General features: G+C 35.8%; 2 protein-coding genes across 4 annotated transcripts; one reads left to right on the top strand and one right to left on the bottom strand.

Moving 5' to 3' along the window:
• Positions 1 to 1,602: 1,602 nt before the first annotated feature.
• Positions 1,603 to 12,056, bottom strand: TMEM138 (transmembrane protein 138). The gene is made up of 5 exons (XM_058155400.1): positions 11,788 to 12,056; positions 10,934 to 11,167; positions 9,358 to 9,529; positions 3,288 to 3,363; positions 1,603 to 2,636 (listed from the first exon to the last, which is right to left on the bottom strand). Exons 2-5 carry the CDS (start codon positions 11,059 to 11,061, stop codon positions 2,524 to 2,526), a joined length of 489 nt encoding a protein of 162 aa, XP_058011383.1. The 5' UTR covers positions 11,062 to 11,167; positions 11,788 to 12,056; the 3' UTR covers positions 1,603 to 2,523.
• Positions 12,057 to 14,419: 2,363 nt separating this feature from the next.
• On the top strand, positions 14,420 to 27,029 carry LOC131184260 (lysosomal membrane ascorbate-dependent ferrireductase CYB561A3). Of its 3 annotated transcripts, none has more exons than XM_058155376.1 (7): positions 14,420 to 14,549; positions 19,270 to 19,476; positions 19,592 to 19,800; positions 20,582 to 20,736; positions 21,429 to 21,585; positions 21,707 to 21,766; positions 24,126 to 27,029. In XM_058155376.1, the coding sequence occupies exons 1-6, from the start codon at positions 14,465 to 14,467 to the stop codon at positions 21,740 to 21,742; spliced, it is 849 nt and encodes a 282-aa protein (XP_058011359.1). In that variant the 5' UTR covers positions 14,420 to 14,464; the 3' UTR covers positions 21,743 to 21,766; positions 24,126 to 27,029. The 3 variants fall into 3 exon arrangements, with proteins under 3 accessions (XP_058011359.1, XP_058011362.1, XP_058011372.1); XM_058155389.1 differs by having other exon boundaries at positions 14,440 to 14,560; XM_058155379.1 differs by lacking the exon at positions 21,707 to 21,766.
• Positions 27,030 to 27,990: the final 961 nt, after the last annotated feature.

Raw genomic sequence — 27,990 nt, 5'->3', positions numbered from 1 at the left:
GGATATAAATGTAAATTAAAAAAAAAGACAGTTTAAGCAATTGGTGGTAGTGGGGAAAATCCTCACTGAGGGCTTTTCCTAAAGTGGAAGAGAGGGTTCGAACAATAGATTCAGCCATCTTGTCAAAGCCTACTGAGGGTGGGGGGCTCTCTGCTTCTATTTTACAAAGGTGGGCACTCCTGGGTTGTCTGCTGTATTTGCACCCTAGTCGTGGGATGTCAAAAGCTGCAACCTTCATTGTTCCACCCCTATGCATCAGAGGGATGAGTGAGAGAGGACAGAAAGAACCTCAGGGGACTAGAAACAAAGCCTTAGGAAGAAACATTGAAGGTAAGCAGTGGTGGGATTCAGCCAGTTCGCACCACTTTGGGAGAACTGGTTGTTAACTGTCTGAGCAGTTTGGCAAAGTAGTTGTTGGAAGAAATCATTAGGGCAGAGAACCAGTTGTTAAATTACTTGAATCCCACCACTGATTCTGAGTGTTTGACTTGAAGAAGACTGAACGGAAGGAGAGTACAGGTAGTCCTCAACTTACAACCACAATTGAGCCCAAAATTTATGTTGTTAAGTGAGAACTTGTTATGTGAGTTTTGCCCCATTTTACGACTTTTCTTGCCACAGTTAAGTGAATCACTGCTGTTGATAAGTTAGCAACCTGGTTGGCAAGTGAATCTGGCTTCCCCATTGACTTTGCTTGTCAGAATGTGGCAAAAAGTGATCATATGACCTTGGGACACTGCAATGGTCATAAGTATGGACCAGTTGCCAAGCATCTTAATTTGGGTCACATAATCATGGGGATGCTGCAAAAGTTGTAATTGTGAAAAATGGTCATAAGGCACTTTTTTCAGTGTTTTTGTAAGTTTGAATGGTCACTAAATGAACTGTTGTAAATTGAGGATTACCTGTAATACCGATAGAAGAGAATTCCCACAATTGAGCTCAAAATTTTGGTTGCTGAGACAGTTGTTAAGTGAGTTTTGTTCCATTTTACAACCTTTCAGTTTAGTGAATGACTGCAATTAAGTTAAATAACGTGGTTGTTAATTGAATCTATCTGCCCCATTGACTTTGCTTGTCAGAAGGTCACAAAAGGTAATGTCATAACTCCAGGACACTGCAACCATCATAAATATGAGCCAGTTGTCAAGCATTCGAATTTTGATCACATGACCATGGAGCTGCTGTAATGGTCATAAGTGTGAAAAATGGTCATAAGTCATTTTTTGTAATATTGAATGGTCACTAAATAAATGATTTAAGTTGAGGACTAGCTCTATTTGTAGTTCAGGTGTCATACTTAGCACCGATGATATTACCTAGTTTGGTAATGAAATGTCTGCAAGAAAGCCACCAAGCTCAGAAAGCAGCAAGGATCCAACAAATAGAGTAGTGCCCTTTAAATCCTTGAAAGAATGTCACACAGAGGATTCAGACTTGTTCTGTATCATTCCAAAGTGCAGAACTAGAATAATGGATTTAAGTTACAAGGAGGCAGATTCTAATTGAATGTTAGAAAATAAATTGTTATAGACAAGAGTAGTGGAACCAACTACTAAGTGAGTAGTAGACTGTTTTTATTAGGTATTTTCAGAGCCTAAACAGTTATGTGCCAAGATGTTTTAATTTGGATTCCTAGTAGTAACACTCTATAGGATTCCAAATTGTAATTCTAAAATTTAAAGCTGGGTTTTCTGTTTTAATATGTAAGAAGGTTTGCTATCTTAATGTGAATTATACCCAACTCTGGAACTTGTTGAACTAGTATTTAATAATAATAAATAATAATATATACTTTATTTTTGGCTTAGTATATTATGCAAATAACTAAAGCTAAATAAATCATGACTTTGCATATTCAGTTAACCAAGTTAAATATGCTTCTTTTTCTGATTCTGTTTATAATGCAATATTAAAGTTTGACTCAGGGTCAACAAAATGAATATATACACATAGAATATTACTCCAAAGCTTAACTTTGCACGAGCCCTCTGTTACTACCAGTATTGTTAGATCATACAAAAAACAGCAACCTGCATCACACTATGATTATTGCAAAATGGCAGGTTTATTTTCTCATAACTTATAAAATAAGTACAAAAGAAAAAAAAGTCAATGAGAATACATTTGCCTACTGTGAAGGTTTGGAACTAATCACATTGGTCATAATAAAGACAAGGGAATCTTTTAATTAGAGGCAGCAAACCGCTTAAGGGAATATTTGCAAAAATAAACTGCAGTACTGCTACTTGAAAGTTCTCAGCCAAACCAATTTGGCACTTCATATATTCCTCAAAAAAACTGTAACCAACTCCTGAAAGTGCAGAAGGTAGACCTGAGAGGATAAGTAGAAGCCTGATAGTTATGTAGTGATAAAGACTCCAAAGAAGAATAGTATTGTGGATTAAATCTTCTATAAAGTTAATACCAAGACTATAAAAAAGTGAGAAGAAAACTTGCTTCAGGATACTGATTGAGGTCTCTTTAACATTCCAGCAGCTCCATATAATTTAGAAGTAGTGCTCAACTGCGGGCATGAGCAAACTCTTTCCGTAACCATACAGAGTCTTGATAGAAACATGGGTCTCCCAGATGAACAGCTGTTCTCTTGTAGAAATAGTAATATAGCACAGCCACTGCAATAAAAAAAAAGGATTGTGTTATTGAAGTCCTCAATTCCCCCCTTCCCTTTTTTGTGTGTCTTCAAGTCATTCTTGATTCCTGATGATTGTATGGAAAAGTCCATGTAATTTTCTGGGAATCATTTTTCAGAAGTGACTTGCCACTATGTTCTTCCTAGGGCTGAGAGAGAGAGAGTGACTGGTCGAGACTTACCCAGATGACTTTATACCTAAAGCAGGACTAGAACTCACAGTCTCACAGTGTTTTACTTCAGTGCCTTTAAGTACTATGCCAAACTGGCTTTCCAACTTCCTCCAGTCAAGCAAATGTCACCATTCCTCCAAAGGGGATTTCTAGTTTGGGGGAATATTCCAAAACCCTCTACAAGTATTTACTAGCAAACCTGTGAAAGAGCAGATGGTTTGCATGCAAAATCCAGCATCTTTATAGAGGGCTTGGAAAGGCTTGCCTGAAAACTCAAAGAATCATTGGCTGGTGACTATACATATATCTAATGTCTGACATATGGTAGATATCTGACATAATTCCTACATTGTTCATATTCTGTCCCATTTATTTATATAGGAAAAATGCTGACTACACCATTTTCATTAAAAAATTCAAAAGTCATGACACAAAGGGAAATGATACAATTTAATTCTTACCTAATCTCTGGAAAACAAACAGAGTCAGCATCCCATTAGTCCATACAAAGATGTTTGAATTTTCCCAGCGGCAGTTCTATTTAAAAAAGAAAAGCATAAAAAGCATAAAATAACATGTATCCAATCCTTCCATAATTGGAAAGAAGCATAAGGTTTTCCTCTTGAGATGTCAGTAGAGTTTATCATCAAATTAATTAAACATTCTACAAATGCAAACATGCAGTATAGTTTAATGTGTACTTAAACCCCGTGTATTGCTTTGTCTTCAAACACTTCTCATGCGAATTGCTCAAATTTCTATTTTGGCCAAAGACAGAACGAAGCGTTTCCAAAACAAATGTATACCCATAGTAAGTCCCAGTAAAAGTAGCATCTGTTTTAAGTAATCATGCACTGGTTTACATATTGATCTATATACTCTTGTTTGATTGTAACAGTTAGGATTTAATTTAATTTTACCAAGCGATTTTATTTATCTTTTAATATTGATTCCCAATACCACTTTTCCAGCTGGACATTAGTTAATTAACTGACAGATAGTTCTAATGATTTTTTTCAAATCTTGGAAAATCTATAGCTAAAGCTTAACATTCACTTAATATCAGTTTATCCAACTATTGCCTACTCCATGCATTTTAAATTTCATAAGAGGAATTAATTTTTTAAATTGTGATAAAGAAGTGAATAAAAATGGGATAAAGATTTTTTTTCTCCATTAATTTATTTTGATTGACTAATTTTTTATTTATTTATTTATTGAATTTTTATACCGCCCTTCTCCCGAAGGACTCAGGGCGGTGTACAGCCGGAGATAAAATACAAAATATGTACAATTAAAACAAATTAAAACATATCAAAATTACAAAAACGGCTAATAATTAAAATTAAATTTAAAATATTTAAGAATATTAATAAAACCCCAATTTAAAATCAAACTATTATGCCAGTAATTTGGTCTGAAACGTAGACTTCAAATCCTAGATTGTCATCCTCTGTCTTAGGCTTTTACATGTCTACAATTCTTGCTCACTGAGGTTTATTTTGTAGGATAAGATCCTTTTTCTTAAATTGATACACATGTCTAACTAACAATATGAATTGAAACAACTAACTTTGATAATGTTGCATTAATGTTCCATTCAAGATAATTTTGTTAAGTGTCCATTGCAGCAATAGTTATACAGATTTCCCTCCAAGGAAAACCTTTCAGCTGCCTCGATTTCAAGAAACTGGATTGCTTGAAGATACCTGGTCAAGTAGTTTTCCCTGTCCCTCTGGAAGACCAGGAATCTATAAACCTGTACAGTTTGTAGCCAAATTAATCCTTATTCCTAAGAAAAAGCCATTAAAAAAAAACAGATGCCAAAAGAAGTATGTAGCAATTGAGACAAGGAAAATGAAATTTTGTAAGGCTATTTCAAGCCATATCATTTCAACATGGAAGTCACAACAGCTCTGAACAAAAGCCAATTTAAGAGGCCAACAACAGCATTCAAGATTTTTAAAGAGAACTGGAGAAGCTCTGCCAGCAAGCAAGAATTGCAGTAGTCTAATAATTGATGTAAATATTGCTGTGATGTAGTAGCTACAGTTCAATCAGTTCAAATGATTGAACAGTTCAATCATACAGTTCAAAGCCATGAAATGACTTTGGAGAAATTTCAGTCTAATCTACAGAAAAGGCTCTGAGCTCCTTAACCTAGAGAAAAGGCTAGGCATATTTGCAACAAATACATAAATCAATTTCTTGCTCTATAACATTTTAACTTTTTTCTAGAACTTCTGTAAAATACAATAGGTCTTCACTTTTTCAATTAAAACATATTCACGTATAAAATACAAGGCCAGAAAGTAAAATATATTATATAATTCTCTTCAATTCATAAATACCTGAATCAACTGGAAAATTGTGTACCTGTATTGCTCCTTCCTCTGAGAAGCCCTAGAACTCATGTTTCCATTTTAATTATAATCAAAGTAAAATACAACAAATAACTAAAACCACCCCTTCCTTCAAATCTGTTTTAAGGATTAAGCATTAAGATACCATATGGGAAGAGTGTGAGTGCTGGAGAGAAGCCGAGGAACATAGAAAGGTTAATCGGATCATCAGACTTATTCTAGCTACCAACAATAAATCCCACAAAATCCTCTTAAAATCCTGACTAAGCAAAGTTTTGTCCCAAACAGTCTAAGCAACTGAACCTTGACGTGGGACAGATTTATCAAACTGGATGAAAAATATTAGTTTCAATATAGAAAGAAACAAAGATCAATTAAAGAACAGATGCAGAATAAAAGGCTGAAAATAGGAGAAGACAAGACACAGATCTGGGCTCTGATATCTGATAAGACATTCACTAATTAATTAAAAACTAGGCACATTTTTGGGCCATCTATATATTATGTACTTACAATTAATGTGTAATTGTTTATAAGGTAAAATAATGTCCCTGATGTGATTGGCCACAGCCTTTAACTATTTCAATAATAGTTACAGAAAAAATACAATTGCTGCTGAATATTTATATATTAAAGTCATCTCATAGATTAGTTATGCAGTCATTACTATTATTTTATCCTACCTTATAAATATATGTGACTCAAGGAAGTAAATGCTGCTATATTCCAGTCTATTTTCCCAACTTTTTTATTAAGATTTTTGATTACTAACACAAACTAAACTTAGAGAAAGAGAAAATATAAAAAGTACAAGAAAAAAGGAAGAAAAAGTAAAGAAAATGAACAGTAAAGAAATAGAAATATATAAAGAAGTGACTGCTAACCTACATCAAACAATTCTAAACAACTTTAGTAACTCTTCATTCCTTACGAGATATCTCTTCATCATATATTCTATTCATTATCTATAAGCAAATCCATAAAACATCAACTTTTTCAATCCTGGAGTTAGCAAAAGCCCATAAAGGACTGTCAGAACATTGGGGGGGGAAAAGGTTTTATTTTTAAGCTTGATTGAATAAACTGTATTCCTTCCTCTTACTTCTAATAGTTCTAATGTTTGCTCCAATCAAATATTGTTGAGGGATTTGATTGCTCTTCAATTCTTCATCATGTAACAGTTTTCTAACAAGCCTTCTTTATAGATCCAATAAGAAAATATTTTACAGATTATTTTCTTGGTTCATTATTTATATTTCCTTTTAATTTTAAAAACTTCAGCCAGTTTCTTTTGTATATCCAATAAAGTGTCCTTTTGCAAATAATTCTTTTGGCCTGTCATTTATAGTTCCACTTTTGGTACTTTCTCTGTCTTGTCAAATAAAATCTGTTCCACATCTGTCATTGCTTCATTAACATCTTTTAGACACAGTCTATCCATAGAAGCAGACATCATTACTGACAATATTGTTATTTACTTACTAACTTCAGGATCCAATCTTTAAAGAACTTCTTTAATGTTTCCAATGTTATAATGTTTTTTTTAATCATCTGTAAATCCAAGTACTTACAGTTTGTATTTTTTTCATGTACTTAAAATCTTTAGTCCCCTCTAATGTCCAATTTCTAAAATCATCACTTTGTTATGACTTGCAATTGCCAGGATAATCAAAATAAATCTGTTACCCATGAGAAGTTGTTTACTTGGTATAGCCAATTCCAAAATCTTATAGCAAAGTCGGTATTCGAAATTTATCTGGACCTGTAATCCATTTATAACTTTGTTAATCAAAATCTTATTTAGCTTTTTGCTGTTTATTTCAAATTCTTTAATTTCTTAAGTTTTTTATTAATGTTTCTTTTGTTTAGAGTTGAAGATAATTTCACCCAATGATTTTTCATACGTGTTATTCCAAAGGTCTTTAATAGCTTTAAGATAATTAATAGGTGATTTCCAAAAGAGATTAGAAAGTGAGACTTGCAAACTTAGTGTCCTTTAAAAGGTTCCATTGCAGTTGCAAGCCAGGTGGCTGATCCCCTCTTCTTTCAGCGTTCATGGAAAACCACTATCCTGTGATCTTGTTTGGAACATAGTAGATGATCTCCCATGCACTCCTTATATGAAGAAATTCAAACGGATTGGTCTACTCACTGGTTCCTTGACAGCCGCAGACCTCAGCTCCACTTTTGCAAAGATGTCTTAAGTTGACCATACCTCCCCCAGAGGTCCCCCATAATGACAACCCTGTGAGGTAGATTGGGCTGAGAGAATGACTGGCCCAAAGTGAGCTGGCTTTCACGCCTAAAGCAGGCCTAGAAACGTGCAATCTCTTGCTTTTTAGGTCAGCACATTATCCACTATACCAAATAAGTCCACCGGTTTCTGTAGATGGTAAATGAAATTGTTACATTGTTATTAGGATTTGTTACATCTTAATAAGGATCATTAGAGAGCCACAAAACAGAAGTAGCAGCATAGATTCTTCCTCAACCCAAATAAATATACACTGACTTTAGGAGTGCAGGACCTTTATTTTTTTATTAGAATACTCTATTTGTTGTACATGTTTTATGTCCAACAATACTGCCTAGAAAAATCAACATTTATAAAGAGTGCAAGGGAGAAACTCACTTAGAGGATGCAGTATATCAATAAGAATATTTGATGTTCCAATTTACTAAATATAATATTGAAACATTGACAATCTGTAATAGGGCATTTATGGACACAATATGCAACCACTGCTAGGTCTCTCATTCAATTACTTTAGATAGCACATATGTGAAAGATCACGGAAATCACCAACGTAAATACCTATGGCAAGTGAAATTGCCATTATAAGTTATACCCATCAAGAATAAAAGTTTATTTGAAATTACTAGAAAATACTTGACCAATGCATGTGTACGAACCTATGTGAGATGAAACTGAAAGACTGAACTGTAAAAAAAAAAGCATCTTAGATAGAAATTTACTATGGAAAATCAGTTGAAAGTCGTCTTTGGTCTAACTAAATATGTCAACTGAGTCAATAGTAATAAAATGGTAGATTTGTCCATGTTTGCCTAAAATACACATGGCGTCATGCAAGCATAGAAGTGGCTAGTTTAAGGTTCAGTGTGTTTTGGAAATCTAGCCACCTGGATTAATTCAGGAAAGCATGGATTAGTATATGATGTAAAAAAAGGCAGTAAAATTTCCTCTAACTTAAGACTTTACATTTTTAAAAAATACAAGGAAAATTTCTGGATTATCTAAACTTAACTACTTGCATCTTAACATATTTTAGTCATGCATGCCACATCAGACTTTATGTCACTGATGAACTGAAGAGAGGATACTAACCTAACACTTGCTATAGAACAAAAACAATAACATGACTAGTAACACATAGTTCCTGCTGATCCACAAAGGAACAGATAACTTAATACAGTAATCAAATCATATAAATAATTATTTAGACTTGAAAATTCTCTAATTCAATTTACAATTAGTTTCTATTCCACAAATTATGCATATACAGATTATGTACAGAAGTGGTAACTGACATGCACTAAGTTCTCATCAATATTTTGAAAAAGATTTCAGATATTTCATTTTTTTATCAATTGGACTGTATTTTATAGTATCCAATTCAAGGGTGAAATCCAGCAGGTTCTAGAGAGCCATTAGCTGAAATTTTGAGTAGTTCGGAGAACCAACAAATGCCACATCTGGCTGGCCCCAATGCGGTGGGAATAGAGATTTTGCAGTATCCTTCCCCTGCCATGCCCACCAAGCCATACTACGCTTATAGAACCGGTAGTAAAAAAAAACCTGAATTTCACCACTGATCCAATTCATTCTTTTTCTACTTTTAAATTTATTAAGTTACTCACAAATGCAAAACACATATTACCTTTAATAGGCTCATATGGAAAATCACATTCTTCTACCCACCTTCATTCTTGCCAGCATTTCTCCAATAAAATTATTATTATAGGTTTAATGCAAAGAAAACACAATAACTCATCAGTGTGTTTTGAACAGATGCATACTGAATAGATGTGTATTGAATTCAATGAAAGGAAAATACTCACGCACAATGGATTTCAATATAAATTTTATCTAATTCCCATATTCAAGATAATATTTTATCTTTAAGAACCAAGCATAATCATTTCTTACCATGACCCATATGTGAAAAGATATACTCAAAGCCAGATATGCTGCTGATAGGACAATAGTTCCTTTAAATTTGTGAAACAGAAGATTGACCAGGCCGGCTTGAAAAACAAAAGTGTTGAAGAACATGAGAAAGATGATGATGACATTGAAGAGGATGGCAATATCTTGAATGCTGTAGGGAAAAAGACTTTTTTTAATGAAACAGAGATTGAACGTAGCTCCATATATCCTACAAAAATGGGCTTGCTTTTTTACAAGTAGAGAAGAGAGCAACAGGGCTGCTGAAATCTCTTTTGCCTATTTTTCCACTGGGATATTACTGTTTCATTAATAACAAGAAAAGGAGATCCCAAAGCTCTTGTTTAAAAGACTGCCATGGAAATAAGAGTCATATTGAGCTCCCTGCTTGCCACCAGTTCCATTTTTCTCTGCAACTCCTAAGTACAGTGATCTGAATAAATTCATCATGCATATAACAACATTTTAATACATTGTTCAAACCAGCATAGGTTACCAGTAATCTATACAATTCAATGTTAGATTTTTAAAATATTTTATTTTATTACTTCACAGCAATCAGCTATTATCTGGTTTTCTCTATGTTTTCCTGAATGAAAGTAACCCAGGAAGAGCAGAAACTAAAAATACAATTTTATGAATGTTTACTCTAAAGTACATTCTAATCTATCCAGTAGACGTTGTTCTTTGATAAGTGGTTTGGGGGAGGTGCTCTGAGTTAGTCTTGATTTCTGGCAAATGGGCAACTGGACAAGTTGTTGCAGTTTTCTGTGCAATATTTTTAAAGTTGGCTTGCCTTCTTCCCAGGAATAGTCGAAAGTCACCAACTCCAAATCACTGCTTGACTGTGGGACTAGAACTAAGGTGGGACTAGAACTCAGTCACCTAATTTCCAGCCTGGTGCCTTTGGCCACTATACCAAACTGGCTATCAAGTGTTTTGTTTCCTAGCGTAAAATTGCAGATCTATCCATATGGGATCAAAGGGCTTTTTAAATGTTTTTTTTAAATTGAAAACCACCTAGAGTCACATTTGTGAGATGGGTGGCCACATAAATATGATTAATTAATTAAAAAGTCCAATACAGACTGAAAAATTTCTTTATGAACATCTCTTATAAAAATATCTACAGTTTCCTTCATGGACCATTTTGGTCTTGATAAAGTTTTAAAAACTACAGAACCCTCTTTCGCTGCTTTCACTTTGTTGCTGTTATTATGACAAAACCAAGTAATTCTTTTTTTAATTATTATTATTTTATTATTTTATTTTTTTTATTTTGTCACAACAGTACATATAAGCATAAGCATGAAACAACTATATAACATATAAGCGTATATATAATGAAAGGAAACAATAGGACAGGAACGGTAGGCACTTTTGTGCTCTTATGCACAATTTTTAATTCTAATTTTAATTTTAATTAATTTTAATTATAGTTTTAATTAATTTTAATTAAAATTAATTTTAATTAATTTTAATGTTAATTTTAAATTAACAATTTTTAATTCTGAAAAGAATATGTACTGAGTAGCATATGCAAGTCTTTACTACTCACATGAAAAGCACAAGCTGGATGACAGGAGCCATGCGAAGCAATTCTGAGAAGGAGTTGACAAAGAGATCATAGGACAAGAGGAGGAATTGCAAAGACAGCACCAGGCTGTAATTGCTGGTCTGGAGCATCTTTCTTCCCTAAGATGCTGGGTTCTCAGCGTCTGCATTCCAGGCAGCAGAACCAGCTTATACTCATGTTACAAAAGAGGTGAGCTTCTTCCTTGAGACAGATTTGCTGGGATGGAAAAGTAAAGGGGAAGAAAAGTAACAATGAAAGCTAGAGACAGACACCTTATTAATTGCTGCTATGGTAGATGCATACAGTTTAGATCAGATCCAAATATAGAAAATCAATGATCAAGCACTAAGAAAATCCCTTTTTTCTTTTCTTTTCTTTTCTTTTCTTTTCTTTTGTGCCTTCAAGTCATTGTTGACTTCCGGCGACTGCCTGGACTAATCCCGGCAGGTTTTTTTTGGCAAAGTTTTTCTGAGGTTGGTTGCCCTTGCCTGCTTTTAGGGCCGAGAGGAACTGACCTAAAGTAGCCCCGCTAAGCGAGGACTAAAACTCACAGGTCTCCCGATTTCTAGCCTAGTAGCTTAACAGCTACAGCAAATTGGCTCTTTCTTTTTCCTTTTAATTGCCAACAGAATGTTTATACTTGGTACGGAAAAGAATACTGCATTACTTTTGAAACCGAAAACATGGCCTATAATCAATCGGCATTTCTAGACTTGGGACAGGAGACCACAGGGGTTTTGGGGAGGGGGAGGCAGCTGAGGATCCCCTCCGCTTCCGTGGGAAAGGGGGAAACGCCCACTTCTAAGATACAGGACTTCACTAAATGCAGGACTTACCTGTGCTCCACAGCCCCTTTCAACCGGAGGCTTCGAGATCTCTCATAGGAGTTTACACTTTCTCGGGAATCGCATGTTAAGACACGAGAAACCGGAGGAAGCGCAGTCGCTGCTCCGGGGCAGCCCCCGACGAGGAGGAAAGATGCAGGACAGTTACTTTGCGCCGCCACAATCGGTCCCCATGGCGATAGCGCAGCGGCTCGGAGGAGGCGCTGAAGCCAGCAGGCCCGGAAGTGCAGCCGGGGCCGCAGAGATCATAGATCCTTCAGAGGCCGAGGAGTAACTTCGGGATGGTTGGGCGCTTCCCGACCAAACAAACCATCGCCTCGATCCTCAAGCAGCCTAAGGAGAGGGGAGCTACGGGGTGGCATGAAATTCCTGCTTTTTCTCCATCATTAAGTGAAACAATGAGCTCTATGGAATAGGAATTTCATTTAGCGTTCCCATGGAATGTTAGCTTTGTTTATGTACCATCAAGTCATTTTCGGCTTTTTCGGCTCCTAGCGATTATATAGGTTTTCTCCACGAAGGCAGTGAAAAAAATATTTGGCTAATGTAAACAAGTCTTCCATCTGTTATCTTTGTTTATGTTTCGTTGATTTTATTGTTATTTCAATACAGCAACAATGCGGTCTACAGCAGTTGGAAATTCGGAGGAGGCACAAGTTTAATAACAACAACAATAATATAATGCAGTCATGTAAAATGTAATCCACTGCTAATACTAAAGATCGGTACTATCTTTTCCGACTAACACATTTTATTAAAAGGCTTTTGTGAAGCGCAGCTCACTTTACCGGATTACTGTATAACCCAAAAGACAAGACCTAAGTTTAACTCATAGAATCATCTATTGTAATGTCCTCCCTGTTAAAGACTACTTTTAGAATAGAATAGAATAGAATAGAATAGAATAGAATAGAATAGAATAGAATAGAATAGAATTTTTTATTGGCCAAGTGTGATTGGACACACAGGGAATTTGTCTTGGTGCATATGCTCTCAGTGTACATAAAAGAAAAGATACGTTCATCAAGGTACAACATTTACAACACAAATGATGGTCAATATATGAATATAAGTCATAAGGATTGCCAGCAACAAAGTTACAGTCATACAGTCATAAATGGAAAGAGATTGGTGATGGGAACGATGAGATTAATAGTAGTGCAGATTTAGTAAACAGTTTGACAGTTTTCAGGGAATTATTTGTTTAGCAGAGTGATAGCCTTCGGGAAAAAACTGTTCTTGTGTCTTGTTGTTCTGGTGTGCAGTACTTTATAGCGTTATTTGAGGGCAGGAGTTGAAACAGTTTATGTCCTGGATATGAGGGATCTGTAAATATTTTCATGGCCCTCTTCTTGATTTGTGCAGTATACAGGTCCTCAATGGAAGGCAGGTTGGTAGCAATTATTTTTTCTGCAGTTCTAATTATCCTCTGAAGTCTGTGTCTTTCTTGTTGGTTTGCAGAACCGAACCAGACAGTTATAGAGGTGCAAATGACAGACTCAATAATTCCTCTGTAGAACTGAATCAGCAGCTCCTTGGGCAGTTTGAGCTTACTGAGTTGGCGCAGAAAGAACATTCTTTGCTGTCCTTTTTTAATGATGTTTTTGATGTTAGCTGTCCATTTTAGATCTTGCAATATGATAGAACCTAGAAATTTAAAGGTTTCTACTGTTGATACTGTGTTGTCTAGTATTGTGAGAGGTGGAAGTATGGAAGGGTTTCTCCTAAAGTCTACCACCATTTCTACGGTTTTGAGTGTGTTCAGTTCCAGATTGTTTTGGTTGCACCACAAGGCTAGTCGTTCGACCTCTCGTCTATATGCAGATTTGTGATTGCTTGCAATAATACAAGAGCAACCAATAGATTTAAACTTAATGTTAACCGCTTTAATCTAAATTGCAGAAAATATGACTTCTGTAACAGAATCATCAGTGCTTGGACACTTTACCTGACTGTGGTCTCTTCCCATAATCCCAAAAGCTTTAACCAAAAACTTTCTACTATTGACCTCACCCCATTCCTAAGAGGACCATAAGGGGCGTGCATAAGAGCACAAACGTGCCTACCGTTCCTGTCCTATTGTTTTTCTTTTTTCTTCTTATATATATATATATATATAGAATAGAATAGAATTTAGAATTTTATTGGCCAAGTGTGATTGGACACACAAGGAATTTGTCTTGGTGCATATGCTCTCAGTGTACATAAAAGAAAAGATATGCTTATATACCTCCTAATATTCCCTCATATATATGTTTATATACTATATAATCTTTTTGTGTGATGCTTATATATATTGTTGTGACAAATAAAAATATATAAATAAAATAAATAAAGAAACCAGCCACATTATAACTTCGGTAACGTGGAAATCTCAGCTTCTGGACTTACGCACATAATGGGGCAGCTAATAATTCATGCTAGGGCTCTTAATTTTTCAATTACTGTTTGAAAAACATTTCCATCGATTTATCTACTTGTTTGCATTAGCATGGCAGGCAATTGAAGGCAGCGATAAATTTGTTCATCCCAGAAAAAGATTTGCTCCAAACCACACGTGTGGATAAGAAAACTACATTTCCCAGACCTCCAGAGAAGTCGGAAATCTTCATTGGGCGGGGTTTCTAACTCTAAGTGCGAACAGAGGGGCTTAAGTTCTTTGTCCGCAATGGGCGGCGAAGGCCGTGTTGAAGGGGCTGCTGAGGACTGGAACTACTTTTCCCGACTCTCTTTGCGACTGAGGCGGAAGCGAGGTATAAGAGTAGTGTGCATTTTCGTTGTAATAGGACTGAGGAAGGGAGTAATAATATTCTTTAATATCGGCAAGCATTGTGCCTGTCAGTCACCCGAACGCTCATTCTTGTAAAGGAGCGTAGCATGTTCTCCTACTGATATTTTGCTCAAGAAGATTTTGCTGCTGCTGCTTTTTCTTTCTTTTTTAACCAATATCGGTCTTCCTGTGGTTTTGATTGGCGAATCGACAAAAGTTCCTTTATTTTCCCCAGGAGAGTGCCGCACGCTTGCTAGTTCTTGGATCTGGTGTTGCACGCTCTGCTTCTTTAGAAACCATTAATACAATTGGTAATAATCCGTATGTTCTTGTGTGGGTAATTAGTCTGCCTTTTACCAACACAGTTAATGTTCTTTAGTCCAGTTAATCTCAAAAACGGCTATGCATTTTTCTCAGAATGTAGCATGGCAATGCATTTTATTGTTTACTCAATAAAATTGGTATTTATCCCTCGAGCAATATAGAGCAGGAATACCCTAAAAATTGTAGCCCTTTAATAAAGCCCAGCTTTGAAATCTTAGCCTTTAGGGGTCATTCCATGTCAAGTGGTCTGGGGGTCCCTTGCTCGACCATCACGGATTTCGATGAAATTGTGTGTGAACATGCACACATGTCCCCAATGAACACTGGTAAAGTATTAAGTGTGCTGATGCAATACTTGCGGAGATATAGGCATTTGTGTGACCCTTATATTGTGTGACCTCCATACTGTAGCCTTCTACAGTATGACTGAGGCTCCACTTTGAGAGATAATATTCCCGGCAATATTTTGTTTAGCCATCTTGTACGACTTTTTGTGCTCTATTAAACAAAATAATTAAAACATTCTTGTGAGCGATCTCCCATCTAAATAATTTGGAGCAAAGTTGGCCAAAAATAATGTGGCTCAAAAAAAGGGTAAAGTTTGGCTTCTTATATCTCTGGAAGGAAAGGTATGATAGACATGAAACATAACAACACAAGGTTTTCGAATATAAAATTTCATTCTACCGCTTTCCAATAGTTCACAAATCGAGTGTAAAGTTGACATTTTTTGTAAAAATGCCAAAAATAGGGTATTTTCAGCCTGCTTTTACAAAAAAGAGACCTTCTGGAAACTCTGTTAAATCATTCTCATTAGAAAGAGCATGTTTCAAACCCTTTTAAAAAGGAGGGTTGGTTTTTCATCACTGACGTATAAAGCCCTAACAATAGGGACAAAGTTGAGGATGTTGCTATGGCAACGTCACATGCATTCTATTAGTTTTTTGTCTTGTTTGTTTTATATAGTCATCATTACTACTATTATATTGCATTGGTCCATGGTGACATTGTTCAGGCACTTGAACCGGCAACCCCACTGCCATAGGGGGCACGCTCAATAGATGTGCAATACCAGTCATGGATGGGTTTCTTGGTTCAGGATCCCAAGCCTGTAGTTTGGTTTCTTTCTCGAGGTACCAAAGCCTTGTGTGGTTATCTGTCCAGTTCCCAAGCCAACAATTGGGCAGATTATCCTAGGTTCCCAAGCCTAAAGTGGGTATCTTATATGGTTACCAAGCCGAAGTCCATACTGTTTGTATGAACTATCAAATTCCAACAATCACTTCTTATTGAATTTACGTGCCACGTTCTTTAGCATTGCTTCTGGGAATTGATACTTTTGATGTAATAAAATGCTGGAAGGACACAAATAAGTTGTGGTTCTGGAACCCAACAAACATCTTGTCTTTCAGCCCAATAAAATGAATGAGCAAGCAGACATAAACGGAAAGGAAACACAGGGAAGTTATTCCATTATCTGAAATGTCCCTACACCAGGTCTGTAGAACTCTTGAAAGTCAAAAGTGGTAGATTAATACTTTTAAAGTAACTGCAGGCCAGAAAGGAACAGCTGGCAGCACAATGGCAGTGATGCAACTAGCAATGCCTGTAAGGCCCGGACATACTTTGCAATGTATCTTTTGGGGTGGAAGTTATTGCAAAAACCTTGGTGGAGGCTTTGTTTGGCAGCAGTGGATTAGCTGTTTTTCCACACATACTGGCACAAAGCAGCTTGCTGGGCTGCAAATTGTGCAGGCCTGCTCCATGATAATAACAAAGTATGGGTAAAAACAGATGATCTGGATCATGAGGCAGAAAAACAAGTATGGTATAAAAGAGATTTACAGAAACGGTGGAATGAATCCCATCAGTGGAACATTGATCTTGATAAGCATACTTTGTTTTAGAGGAACAGGCAGTACAAGAATGGACATGGTATAACATTATATAGTCAAGAATTAACTTAATTAGTTGTAAATTAACTTTACATAGATCAGTTGGATTGGTAATAACCTGAGCATGGACAATATCTGGCAAGCTAACAGAAAGAATAGCTTGCATGTCGGCTCCAAACAAGTCAGAAGAGGTGGAGTCTTGCCTGTGAAATCCGAATAGCTCTGACCCTGCTGGTCTTCTGTAAGACCTTAAAAGACATGTTTGTGACACTGAGCTTGGGGTTCTGGATGTATGGCAAAGCCTGTGCAATGATTGTGACGATTGGTGTGCTGATTATTTTGATTTTTTAACCATGGCTGTCAATTATGTACAGCAGACAGCAGGCTGTCAAACTGGCGGCCTGCAGGCCAGATGCATCATGCAGAGGCCACTCCCACCCTGGCTATGCAAAGGCAAAAAACATCATATGTCACATGATGTCATGTGACACTATTTTGACATCTATGATGAATAGCAATAACACTTAGACTTATACACCACTTCACAGTGCTTTACAGCTCCTTCTATGCAGTATACAGAGTCAACATATTGACCCCAACAATCTGTGTTCTCATTTTACTGACCTCGGAACGATGGAAGGCTAAATCAACCTTGAGCTGGTCAGAATCAAACTCCTGGATTGACCAGACTTAGCCCTGCAGTACTGCATTTTAACCACTGCGCCACCCACGATGTATTAGTTTTGTTGAGATGGGTGGCCATATAAATTGAAATAAAGATTTATTGGTTATTGGGAAATAACCAAAACCTCAGAAAACCATGAAAGAGTTTTAGGGAGGGAGGTTTGAAGTCCCCAAACATCTATTGAAAAACTGTCAAATGAAGAGAAGATAGAAGGAATATAAAAAAAGTGTTTTTAGGTATTGTCAGTCCTACAAGGTAGACCAGGCTGAGAAATCGATGCCATCAGTACTTTTATTGTAGCAGTTATAGTGAAAGAATTTTGCAAGTCTGAATGTACTTCCTTACTTTATCTTTGGATGAACTAGGGAGGGGCCTTTCTGAGATGTTTATTCATATTATTTTCTTGGTCCAGGCTCAAGCCCCTCTTATTGCCTTGGTAGCCATTTTTCTTTCTTTTTTTCAAGGCCATTCTCTATGGTCTCCACAGGTATATAAAAAGATTTTATGCAGAAAATGGTTGACAAGTCCTGTACTGCCAAGAAACTAGAATCAGGAGTAATTAATTGAGTTGCAGCTTCTTAGATTTTGTTTAAAAAAAAACAGGAAAAAATTATTGATAGTAAGTCTATACAGCACTGAAGAATATGATGGTTTCAGATTCTCAACTCTGGATTCCCCCCCCCCCAAAAGCTGGACAGCTGCCACTTACATTTGGTTTGTGTTTTTGCATTTTGCAGATGGCTGTACTATAGGATTATTGTGGTTCCTTCCAATTCAATTAATCTATAATTCTGTCAGGAGAAGAGAGGCAGTAAACATAAACCAGAATGTATGTAGGAGTCAAGCCAGATTAATTTGGCTGCACTAGAATTTTGCTACCTAAATTCACTGTCATACAAGGCACTCACTAATAGCTTTTATTCTGATTAAGGCTTTCAGTCTTATACTCCCTGACTTCGATGCAGATGCTAATGTATTTGATTGGGTGTATGCATATTTGTATAGATACCACAAACATTATAAATACAAATTTCAATACAACTCTCAATTTTTAGAAAAAGTATTGAAAAGTTGCCTGGCAATTTGGAGAAAGTACTAGGTATAAAGAAAATATTCAAAAAGAGCAAGCACATCCATTTCCTTTCTCCATCTATAAAGGTACTTGTGTGTTGTGAAGAGTGAAGTTTCGGTCAGCATCATGAACTATTAATGGAGATTTTCTGCTATTTATTCAGCCTCAACTTCTGCTTGAAAAGCAGAAGTGAATTCATGGCAGTTGCCTTTCTCAAGAAGCAGTGGTTGCAGGTGCAATATCTGTAGAGGACTTTTTTCCCTCTCCTTTTTACAATAAACTCATCGGTTCCCCTATAAACTATATTTAGTGATATGACTACATAGCATTTCTGGACTTAAAAAAGACAATAATCCTATCAATTAAACTGATGGTAATGATTGAGCTTTGTATATATTGCCATCCAGGTAGAATATGATCCTCTTGAATCAGCCCAAAGACACTGTAGAGCCTTTGTATTCTGAACAATGAATTTTAATGGGTAAACCATTAAAATATTTTCTCTAGCCCTTTCTCTCTAGCTCCTCCTCCTTGGGCGATAATGATAAAAATAGTAAAATTGAAGTGCACGTGCCGTACAGCAAAAAGCAATGCCATTTGGAGTTGGGTGAAGGCAAAATTGGCTTAAGAAGAATAGAAAGCTGTCAGAGGAGATTTGGAATTTAATTTCTTATCAATAACCTGAACTGTTTGTTCAGTTTCTGTTATCTTAACTTTATTTTCTCAGGTCTGCTTCCAGATAGCATTGAGATGCTTACAATCCCATTTCTACCATATTCAATCCTTATGGGAAATCTGGGCATCTTGTGTTTGGGGCTTACGGTATATTGGAGTCAGCACTGGCTTGGCGGCTTGGCCTGGGATGGTTCTCATAAGATGTTTAATTGGCACCCAGTTCTCATGGTGACAGGCATGGTGGTCTTATATGGTACAGGTAAGTGAAACAACACCAGTTTCTCTGTCCTTTCCCCCTCCTTTTGGTGTGTAAGTGGAGATAGTGCCAGAGCACTTCAACTGTCTCTGATGATTTCCCCCCTTTTCCCTTGCAGCAGCATTAGTGTACCGTTTGCCCTTTTCCCAAATGGGTTCCAAGCTCCCTTGGAAGGTGCTGCATGCAACACTTGCTTTGATAGCATTTATCTCTGCCATTCTGGGATTGGAGGCTGTCTTCAAGTTTCACAATGTGCAGAAGATCCCCAACATGTATTCTCTGCATAGCTGGCTTGGGCTCTTTGCTGTGCTACTTTTTTCATGCCAGGTAGGTAAGAGTGTATCAATGGATTGATTTATGTCAAAAGTATATATCCCACTAGTTTCCCAGAGAAGAGATGAAAGGCTGGAAAGAAACAAGATCAGCAATATTTAGAGTAGCTCCCAACTTTTTATTTTTACTGTAACCTGCCTCTGATAGCTGATCTTCAGAAAGGATTAAGAAATCCTGCCTGAAACTCTGGAGACTAATTGCTAGTCAATGTAGATAGTAGTGGGTGAGAAAAATCAATGCTGTGGTTTAGTATAAGACAGCTTCTGGGGCTCTGAGGGATAGCCAATTAGGCAGAGATGTGAATAGTTTATCTTTTAATATGCAATCCAATACCGCTAAGCTTTTTCTGAAGAAAGACTTGATGGTACTTTTACATATCTTGTGTGTCCTCAGTTTCTTGTCACTAGAAATTAACTCTATAAACAGAGAGACTTTTCTCCTACTGAGGGAGTGGCCATCTCTTTTGAAATTAAACCAAAGAATTATTCATATGAATCATGCATTACCTAAAAAACATGCAATATGTTGCCCGCCGAACATGTATTGTGAGAGATGGAATCACATACAATAAACATACTTTTACAAATGTTATATCCATATGTGCTTGAAGATCTAAAATTATCATTTTTTTAAAAAAACTAAAGATGAGAGGAAAAAAGAACTTCTGCTGGCTATGTTATCACACTGGCATTGCTAACCATGTAAATATGTATAGGCTCAGGTACAATTCAGGTACTATAATGTAAGACTTCTAATTCATATCTCTCCATTTCAGTGGTTAATGGGGTTTGCTTCTTTTTTGTGGCCTTGGACGCCCATCTGCTTCCGAGCCCTCTACAAACCTGTCCATGTTTTCTTTGGTTCTGTCATCCTTGGTTTGGCTACTGCATCCTGCATCTCCGGCATTAATGAAAAGTTATTCATGAGATCGTGAGTAATGGCATTTGGTTGATCAGGACATAGTTAAATGGGTCTTCGTGTTTTGTCTTTTGATTCTGAGGTAACAAATAATCAATATATAAAGTTAATGATTTGGCTTCTTGGTTTCAATTTAGAAAAAAGGAAAGAAAACTCAAGCCGATCTGGACTGAAATTGCTATAGATTTTGACAGTAATCAAAATACTTCTAAATATGAAGTGGGTAATCCTAAAGGTTTATCAAGCACCCAGAATCCAGCTACAGGGATGCCCTTAGAAATTAGTTTCCTATGGCAAGTATTTTTCTTGAAATGTCCACATCAGTTTCCTCCAATATTGCACCTTCCATATTTAGAAGTTGCAGAAAGGGATGTTTAACACCTCTTGGTGACCCAGGGATCCGGAAAGCTGGTATATTTAGTTTTTCCAACATAACAAGTAAAGATGTGGAACTAAGTATGGAGAACTGTTGAAAACAAATATCATAAGAATGCCTAGATTTTGTATTATGACGTCAATAGCAAATATTGGGAAGTCTGCAAGAGCAAAAAAGTTGGTAGATAAAGCCCCAGATGATCACCAGAAGAACCCATGGCCTAAAAGGTTTATTAATGTATTCCAAACATTCCCTTTTTCTGGATTTTTGCAGAAATATGTGAATTGAACTAGTTTTCATCAAATACTTTGTTTGACTATCTTCTTAGAAAAAATTCAACAATACAGTATTCCAAGCTTCCTGCAGAGGCTTGGTTTGCCAATGTTCTGGGAATGCTGATTTTGATATTTGGAGTGTTAGTGTTGTTGGGTCTTGCCATACCAGGATGGAAACGTCCGAATGTGAATTCACAAGACATTAGACAGGTGAGGAATTATGCTACGATGAATTATAGAAAATGAAATTGGTTTTTTATGTGATTTGAAAAGTATTTTTGAATGCTACATACACAAAACACACACACATATACCTTATACCAAAACTCAGATGCGACTACATTCCAAAGACACAGTGAAGGCTTGATTCCAGGTCACCCAAATGACAAAGGTAGGCAAATCTTTTCAGACAATCTCAGTTGAATGGGAGTGGTGTTGAGAATCAAATAGAAAGAGGTGTTTTCTCAATCTGCCTCAACCTCTAAACCACATTGGGCCTTAAAGTTGATACTCTATACTTTCTATTTCACCCAAAAAGAAATACAAAACAGAATTGGGCAGGGATTGCAAACTCTTCTGGAGAGAATTCCATAGACAAGATATAAACCTGGCAAAGTGAGAATTAAATATTTAATTGATCAATCTTTATCCTTTGGATCACCAATGTGTAAATGCTGCTCGGGTAAAAATCAGTTCTGGCAATCTAAAAATTTTAAAGACAAATAACTGTATACTTTTAATTTTATTCTGCTAATACATAAACAAAATGCTAAAATTATACCTATTAATCTCATTCTTCTGCCATATACATTTAGCCACCATTCTGGCTAATTAGATGTTACTGAGTCTAAATCTAAAGCATTTAATTCTTAAACCTGGGATATATAGTCCCCAAACCTGAATTTTAAAATAATCATTAAACTGCTGAAACAAAACATTTGCAATATATATTGTGTATTCCAGGCAAAATTTCAGTTTAAATGGAGTGGGCCAATTAAACAGATTGTCATCTTGAAAACTGAAAGGTGAATTAATATATGGTAAACAGCTACACAAATATTGAAATAGAAATTTGTAACTCTAGATCAGGGCTGTCAAACTCATGGCCCGCAACCCGGATGTGTCACGCACTGGCTATGCCCATGCCCAGTTTAACGAAGGGGGGAAAAGTCCCTATGTGACGCCGCCTTGATGCCTTGAGTTTGACACCCCTGCTCTAGATAGTAATTAAAGAACATTCCCTACCATTATTTTCCAGCATACATACTGAAGTTGTCAGAAATTGTGTCCTAGCAATACTTAACAACAATGCTACTTATCAATCACTCATAGTCGAAGCCTCTGGTGGCTAAGCAGACTAAGTTTGTCTGTTATTAACATAGCTGCTTGCAATTACTGCAAGTTCAAGTCCCACCAGGCCCAAGGTTGACTCAGCCTTCCATCCTTTATAAGGTAGGTAAAATGAGGACCCAGATTGTTGGGGGCAATAAAAGTTGACTTTGTATATAATATACAAATGGATGAAGACTATTGCTTAACACAGTGTAAGCCGCCCTGAGTCTTCGGAGAAGGGCAGGATATAAATTCAAATAAATAAATAAATAAATAAATCCCTAGGCACAACTTTATTCAAGACTTAGGGCACAGGAACCTTCATTATACAGACTGTGTCTCTATTTTTCAGTAAAATGAGACAAATGACAAGATTTCATGGAATGCGCTCTCAGAATTTAACATGTTTTTGGCAGCAAATAAGCTGGTTAGAGGAAATGTTAATAATCAAAATCGAGGTCAAACCAGAATTTTTCTTATTGGGTATGATGGATGACAAACAAGATAAAAGTGTTACTTATTTAATATTGCACATACTAAGCGCGGCAAGACTAACATTTGCCCAAAAGTGGAAGTGCAAAGATGTACCCTTGTAAGAAGACATAATAAATAAAATTTACAACTGCGCAGAGATGGATAGACTTACCCTAGAACTTAAAGATAAATGTGAATCAAGGAATTATGAGGTCTGGAATAAATTTTATGACTGGCTTGAGAGGAGGAAGAATGCCAGAAAGTAGGGATAAGGAGTGTCTGGAAATGTATATATTAATGTATATTGTATATTGTAATTATGAGGGTAGAATAGTTATATTAAATATGTATAGAGTTGTAATAGTAGTAATAACATGGTATATACTTGATATAAATGGAATTAGGAGATATGTAAACCTATATATAAACTGAGAACATATGACATAGTAAATTAGATTTGACATAGATGTTAAAAACCAGAGACGTGGAGCAAAGTCCACTATTATTTTTTTTTAATTCAATAAAAATTAAAAAATAGAAAGGACTAGAACTCATGGTCTCCTGGATTCTAGCCTAATTCTTTAATCACTGCACCAAACTCTCTCTCCAAAAGGGAATATAAACTATCCTAAGCTCAATTGTTTACAATAAAATACAGCTCTCTAAAGATAACATAAGCTATCACATCAGTGATGGGTTGTTTCTGGTTCTGTCCGGTTCTTTAGAACCGGTAGTAAAAGCGGTGGGAGGCTCCGCCCACCTGCCCGGATGTCATAATTGACGATCTGCGCACACGCAAAAGCTCCTGCGCATGCGCAGAAGCGCATGCTCCCATTGCGAACCTGTAGTAAAGGTAAGTAGAACCCATCCCTGTACCACATCCCCTTTCACTATAGGAAAATCATGTTTAATTGAATCCAACTTCTGATTTGCTTCCTGTACAGCCTCTATTACAAGAAGACAGATGAAGAATTAAAGAGCAGCTGTGTGGTGCTACCAGTAAGGGTTTCTTCATTGAAATTTGTAGCCTTGTTTGCTGCTGTTGTCATGAGTACAAGCAGCTCATACCATGAACTGATTCAGTAAGAGAAGGGTTTTCTGGAAACAGACATCCAAATTTGTTCCTCTGGGAAATGTTTGTACTATCAAGGATTGCTGGACATTCAATCACATTTGAACAAATCTGTTTGCTAAAGTGCCATAAAGTTCAGAGATTTTTGTGCTTTTCATTAGCCAATTAAAATTCTAAATATTCAATTAAAGAAAAGCTGCCTTTTTCTGATATTTGGGTGAAAGGATGTGCTACAATAGATACTTCGTGTGTAATCTCAGTGCTGCGTTATTTTCTAATTGAATATGATATAATTTTCTGTATTTTTTTATATGAATCTGTTCAGATTCCATGTATCATAGAGTATAGTTTGTTAGTTTTTGGTTTAACGTGTCAGGTGAAGCCAGCTAGTATAGAGGGCCTTCTCTTGATTGAAAGGGGGAAAAATTCATTTTGTGCAGTAATGCATCAGGTAGACAGCCAAATCGTTTGCCAGTTCACCTACAGAAGTTGTGTTTATATAACACATCAAGCCATATTCTAATGTTGGTTTACCAATTAAACAAATAACTGGGTTCCCATAATATTTTAACCCTTGGTTTACAAAACACATTGACTGGATTCATATGATTAGACAAATAAGCAAACCAAATGTGGCACAGTGCAATAGTTTTTGGTCTCGGGACCACTTTATTTTGTTAAAAATAATTGAGCTTTGGTTTATATGGATTATATCTATCAATATTTACTGTGTTGGAAATTAAAACTGAGAAATTTTAAGATATTTGACTTAGTGATCCCTGACTATACTTGGAAAACTGCTGGTGTAATGTATGATGGAGATACAACTACCTTGTTACCTTTTTATGGTTTCTATTTACTTGGAATGATAGAATATCAATGGATTCCAGGCACTTTTTTCATTTGATTACTGTAAACACTTCTGATCTAAAGAAAACATTGAGATTTCATGGGCTGTAATTAGGTATTCAGACATGCTAATTGAGTAAGATTTTTTTTTTTACGTATTTATTTTTCCAAATGGTCAAAAACCTGAACTACATATTTCCTACCCACAGTGTTCTTTTGTATTTATTTCTGCCAGTGGAACATAATCTTACTTAACAGTAGTGTGGCTACTAAAATTCACAGTCATTGACAAAATATAATCATTAGTTAGGCTCCTTTAAAATGCCTCCTGTGTTTGCTACAAATTTATTCTCAGAACAGACTTTGTGCTTGTGTGAGGGTGAAGAGCAGGCTATTACATATATTACAATAATGTCTCAAACATGGTACAATAATGTGATTCTATAGGTAACTATTTTTTCTTAGAGCTATAATCTAATCACCTTATTTTAAGCCATCTTTCATTAGAGTTTATGAGACGTTATATTGGATCACATGTCTGGTCTAATAAAACGTATCACTATAATGTGATATAATGTGGTTAAATCATGGGATTAGATCTTATTAGAAAAAATATTAATCAACTCTTGATGCTTTTCTTATTTCTAATCTATCTTTTATCTTGCTAATGTGGAAATTATTTGTGCTACATCACTTTCTTAGTAATGCTAATAAAAGATTATGCTTTTCTCCATAATCAACAATTGAGAAATTCCTGAACTTAATCAAGCAATGTGAACTGAACACACTCACAGATTGGCCCTTGATATATAATTAAATTAATATTTAGCATATAGTGTTACCTATTTCTGTTACTTGCAAGCTACATTTATTTAAACAATCAAAACCAAACCACTAAACAGGTAGTCCTCATTTAGCAACAATTGGGACTAGCAATTTAGTCATTACAAAAAGTGCTTGCTAAATCTAATCATGTTTCTGTTTATGATATAACTTCAGTTTTCCTTTGCTTTATAGACTTGCAAAAATTGTAAATGTGAGGACTGGTTGTATTTTTTCATCACAGTTGTACCTGCAAAGGTTGCTAAAGAGGGCAGTCACCAAACAAGGACTACTTATATCTAGTATGGGCTAATTACATGCATTGCAATATTAACTCCTCAGTATCATTATATTAGCTCAAGGTTGGCCGATATTTATTACTTAGTTACACATTCTGGAATTCCTTTCTATGGCTGGCTGAACATAACCCTTACGTCAAACATTAAAAACACATGCTTTCTTTGGGTAATATCTTGGACATATACTGGCTTTTCTTTCATTCAATAGCGTTCTCATCTATAATTGTCCCGAATATTCAAAAAAATAACTTTTGCAAGTTTAGCAATCCAGTTTTTAGAAGTTGGAGTTATAATATGTATCAACTAGGTTCTATGGGTTCACTAACATTCTTAAATTACTAAGAGTTTACTAATGATTCTTAGCTTACTATGTTCAACTCTACCCTAAGTGTCTCTGCCTTTCACATGCTGAGCTTAGTTTATTTAAACTGCATCTATGCTATGTCTAGAATGAGAGGTCGTACATTATTTACCTTGTCTAAACCTTAGTAGGATATTTCCCTTTTCTTTTACATTTTAAAATAAGATGCTTGGCTCCAAAATAGCTGAAAAATGTCTTGAAACAAAGTTAGTTTAAAGGCTTTATTTGGAAATAACCAGACAATGAATAAAATCTTATGTATATTTATTCTTCTACATTCCTTTTGAAAATTTTTCTTAACACCATTAAGGTTTTTTCCAATTTAAATACAGGTAATTTCACTTAATTATGACTGTGCACCTAGCTTTCATTCTGGTTATATCAAATGAGTTCTTGATCATATAATTAGCAACATATTTAAAAATGGTGCCTGCAGTTATCTGGATGAAATAACGCTGGAGTTTTGTGGCAGATCATATGACAAAAGTTACCTTTACAAACCTGGATCCTTGGCTGGCTGAGAAATATATCTGATAATTTCTTTCAATCTAAACTATAATGCATTCTTTGTATAGCTGCTCTTGAAAATAACACCCACCTCCCACCACATAAAAGATCTAATGTGTTAACCAGCATGTTATCTGTGTAATTATACTCTACAATTCTGAAAGTATTTTTGACTTATTTCCAATCCTAGCTCAAAGTGCTTATGTCCCAGCCTTAAGGATGCTAAATTCTATAACGATGAATCTTTACTATCACCTGAAGCAAAGTAGACAATCTTGAAAAACTCATCTGTAAATAATCCCATTTATTAAGCTCCCAAAAGAGAGGTTTGGTTGCCAAGCTTCTTTTCATGTTATCTAGGTACTAGCAAAACATTCCTAGCAGGAAACATTTTAATTGGCTGTATAACAGCTGAAACATATTTCCCAGAGGGTAAGCAGTTCAAAAATCCTGATCTAGATTTATGATTCCTTGTACCCAAAGAAGATCCATGTAACTGGTGAGTTGTGAGAATGGTGAGTTACTGCCAAGGCTAAAAGGCAGATTATTTCAATTATGAATATATAGCAATATTCTTCTCAGCATCTACATATATACAAGTTAAGTTAGATTGATGTGTTCCATATTTATATAAGCTATATTATATGCAAAGAAATATGCAGTAGTTTAATAAGTATGATGATTGCACTTATGAAATTATGGGGCTTTCTGTGCTCCTGGGGTAAGGAATAGATTTAACTAGCCAAGAATCTTGTTTCACTCAGTGGCCAGTGAGATCTCTATGCGAAATCAACAGAGAGGAACAAAAACAGCATCACTTTGGTCAACAACTTGTATACCGTGTCAATGTATTAATTTCAGCAGCTGTAGTTGTTTTTTTAAAAAAATTATCTAGACTA

The sequence above is a fragment of the Ahaetulla prasina genome, chromosome 1 (assembly GCF_028640845.1).
Source record: "Ahaetulla prasina isolate Xishuangbanna chromosome 1, ASM2864084v1, whole genome shotgun sequence".
Lineage (NCBI taxonomy): Eukaryota > Metazoa > Chordata > Lepidosauria > Squamata > Colubridae > Ahaetulla > Ahaetulla prasina.
Note: the sequence above shows the minus strand (reverse complement) of the source record. Positions and strands in the feature narration are given on the sequence as shown.

Coding starts and splice junctions, on each gene's coding strand:
- LOC131184260 (XM_058155376.1), top strand. CDS start 14,465: ATGGGCGGCGAAGGCCGTGTTGAAGGGGCTGCTGAGGACTGGAACTAC. Junction 14,550..19,269: donor GCGACTGAGGCGGAAGCGAG/GTATAAGAGTAG, acceptor TTATTTTCTCAG/GTCTGCTTCCAGATAGCATT. Junction 19,477..19,591: donor GGTGGTCTTATATGGTACAG/GTAAGTGAAACA, acceptor TTTCCCTTGCAG/CAGCATTAGTGTACCGTTTG.
- TMEM138 (XM_058155400.1), bottom strand. CDS start 11,061: ATGCTCCAGACCAGCAATTACAGCCTGGTGCTGTCTTTGCAATTCCTC. Junction 9,530..10,933: donor ATCCAGCTTGTGCTTTTCAT/GTGAGTAGTAAA, acceptor TTTTCCCTACAG/CATTCAAGATATTGCCATCC. Junction 3,364..9,357: donor CTTTTCACATATGGGTCATG/GTAAGAAATGAT, acceptor TTTTTTAAATAG/AACTGCCGCTGGGAAAATTC.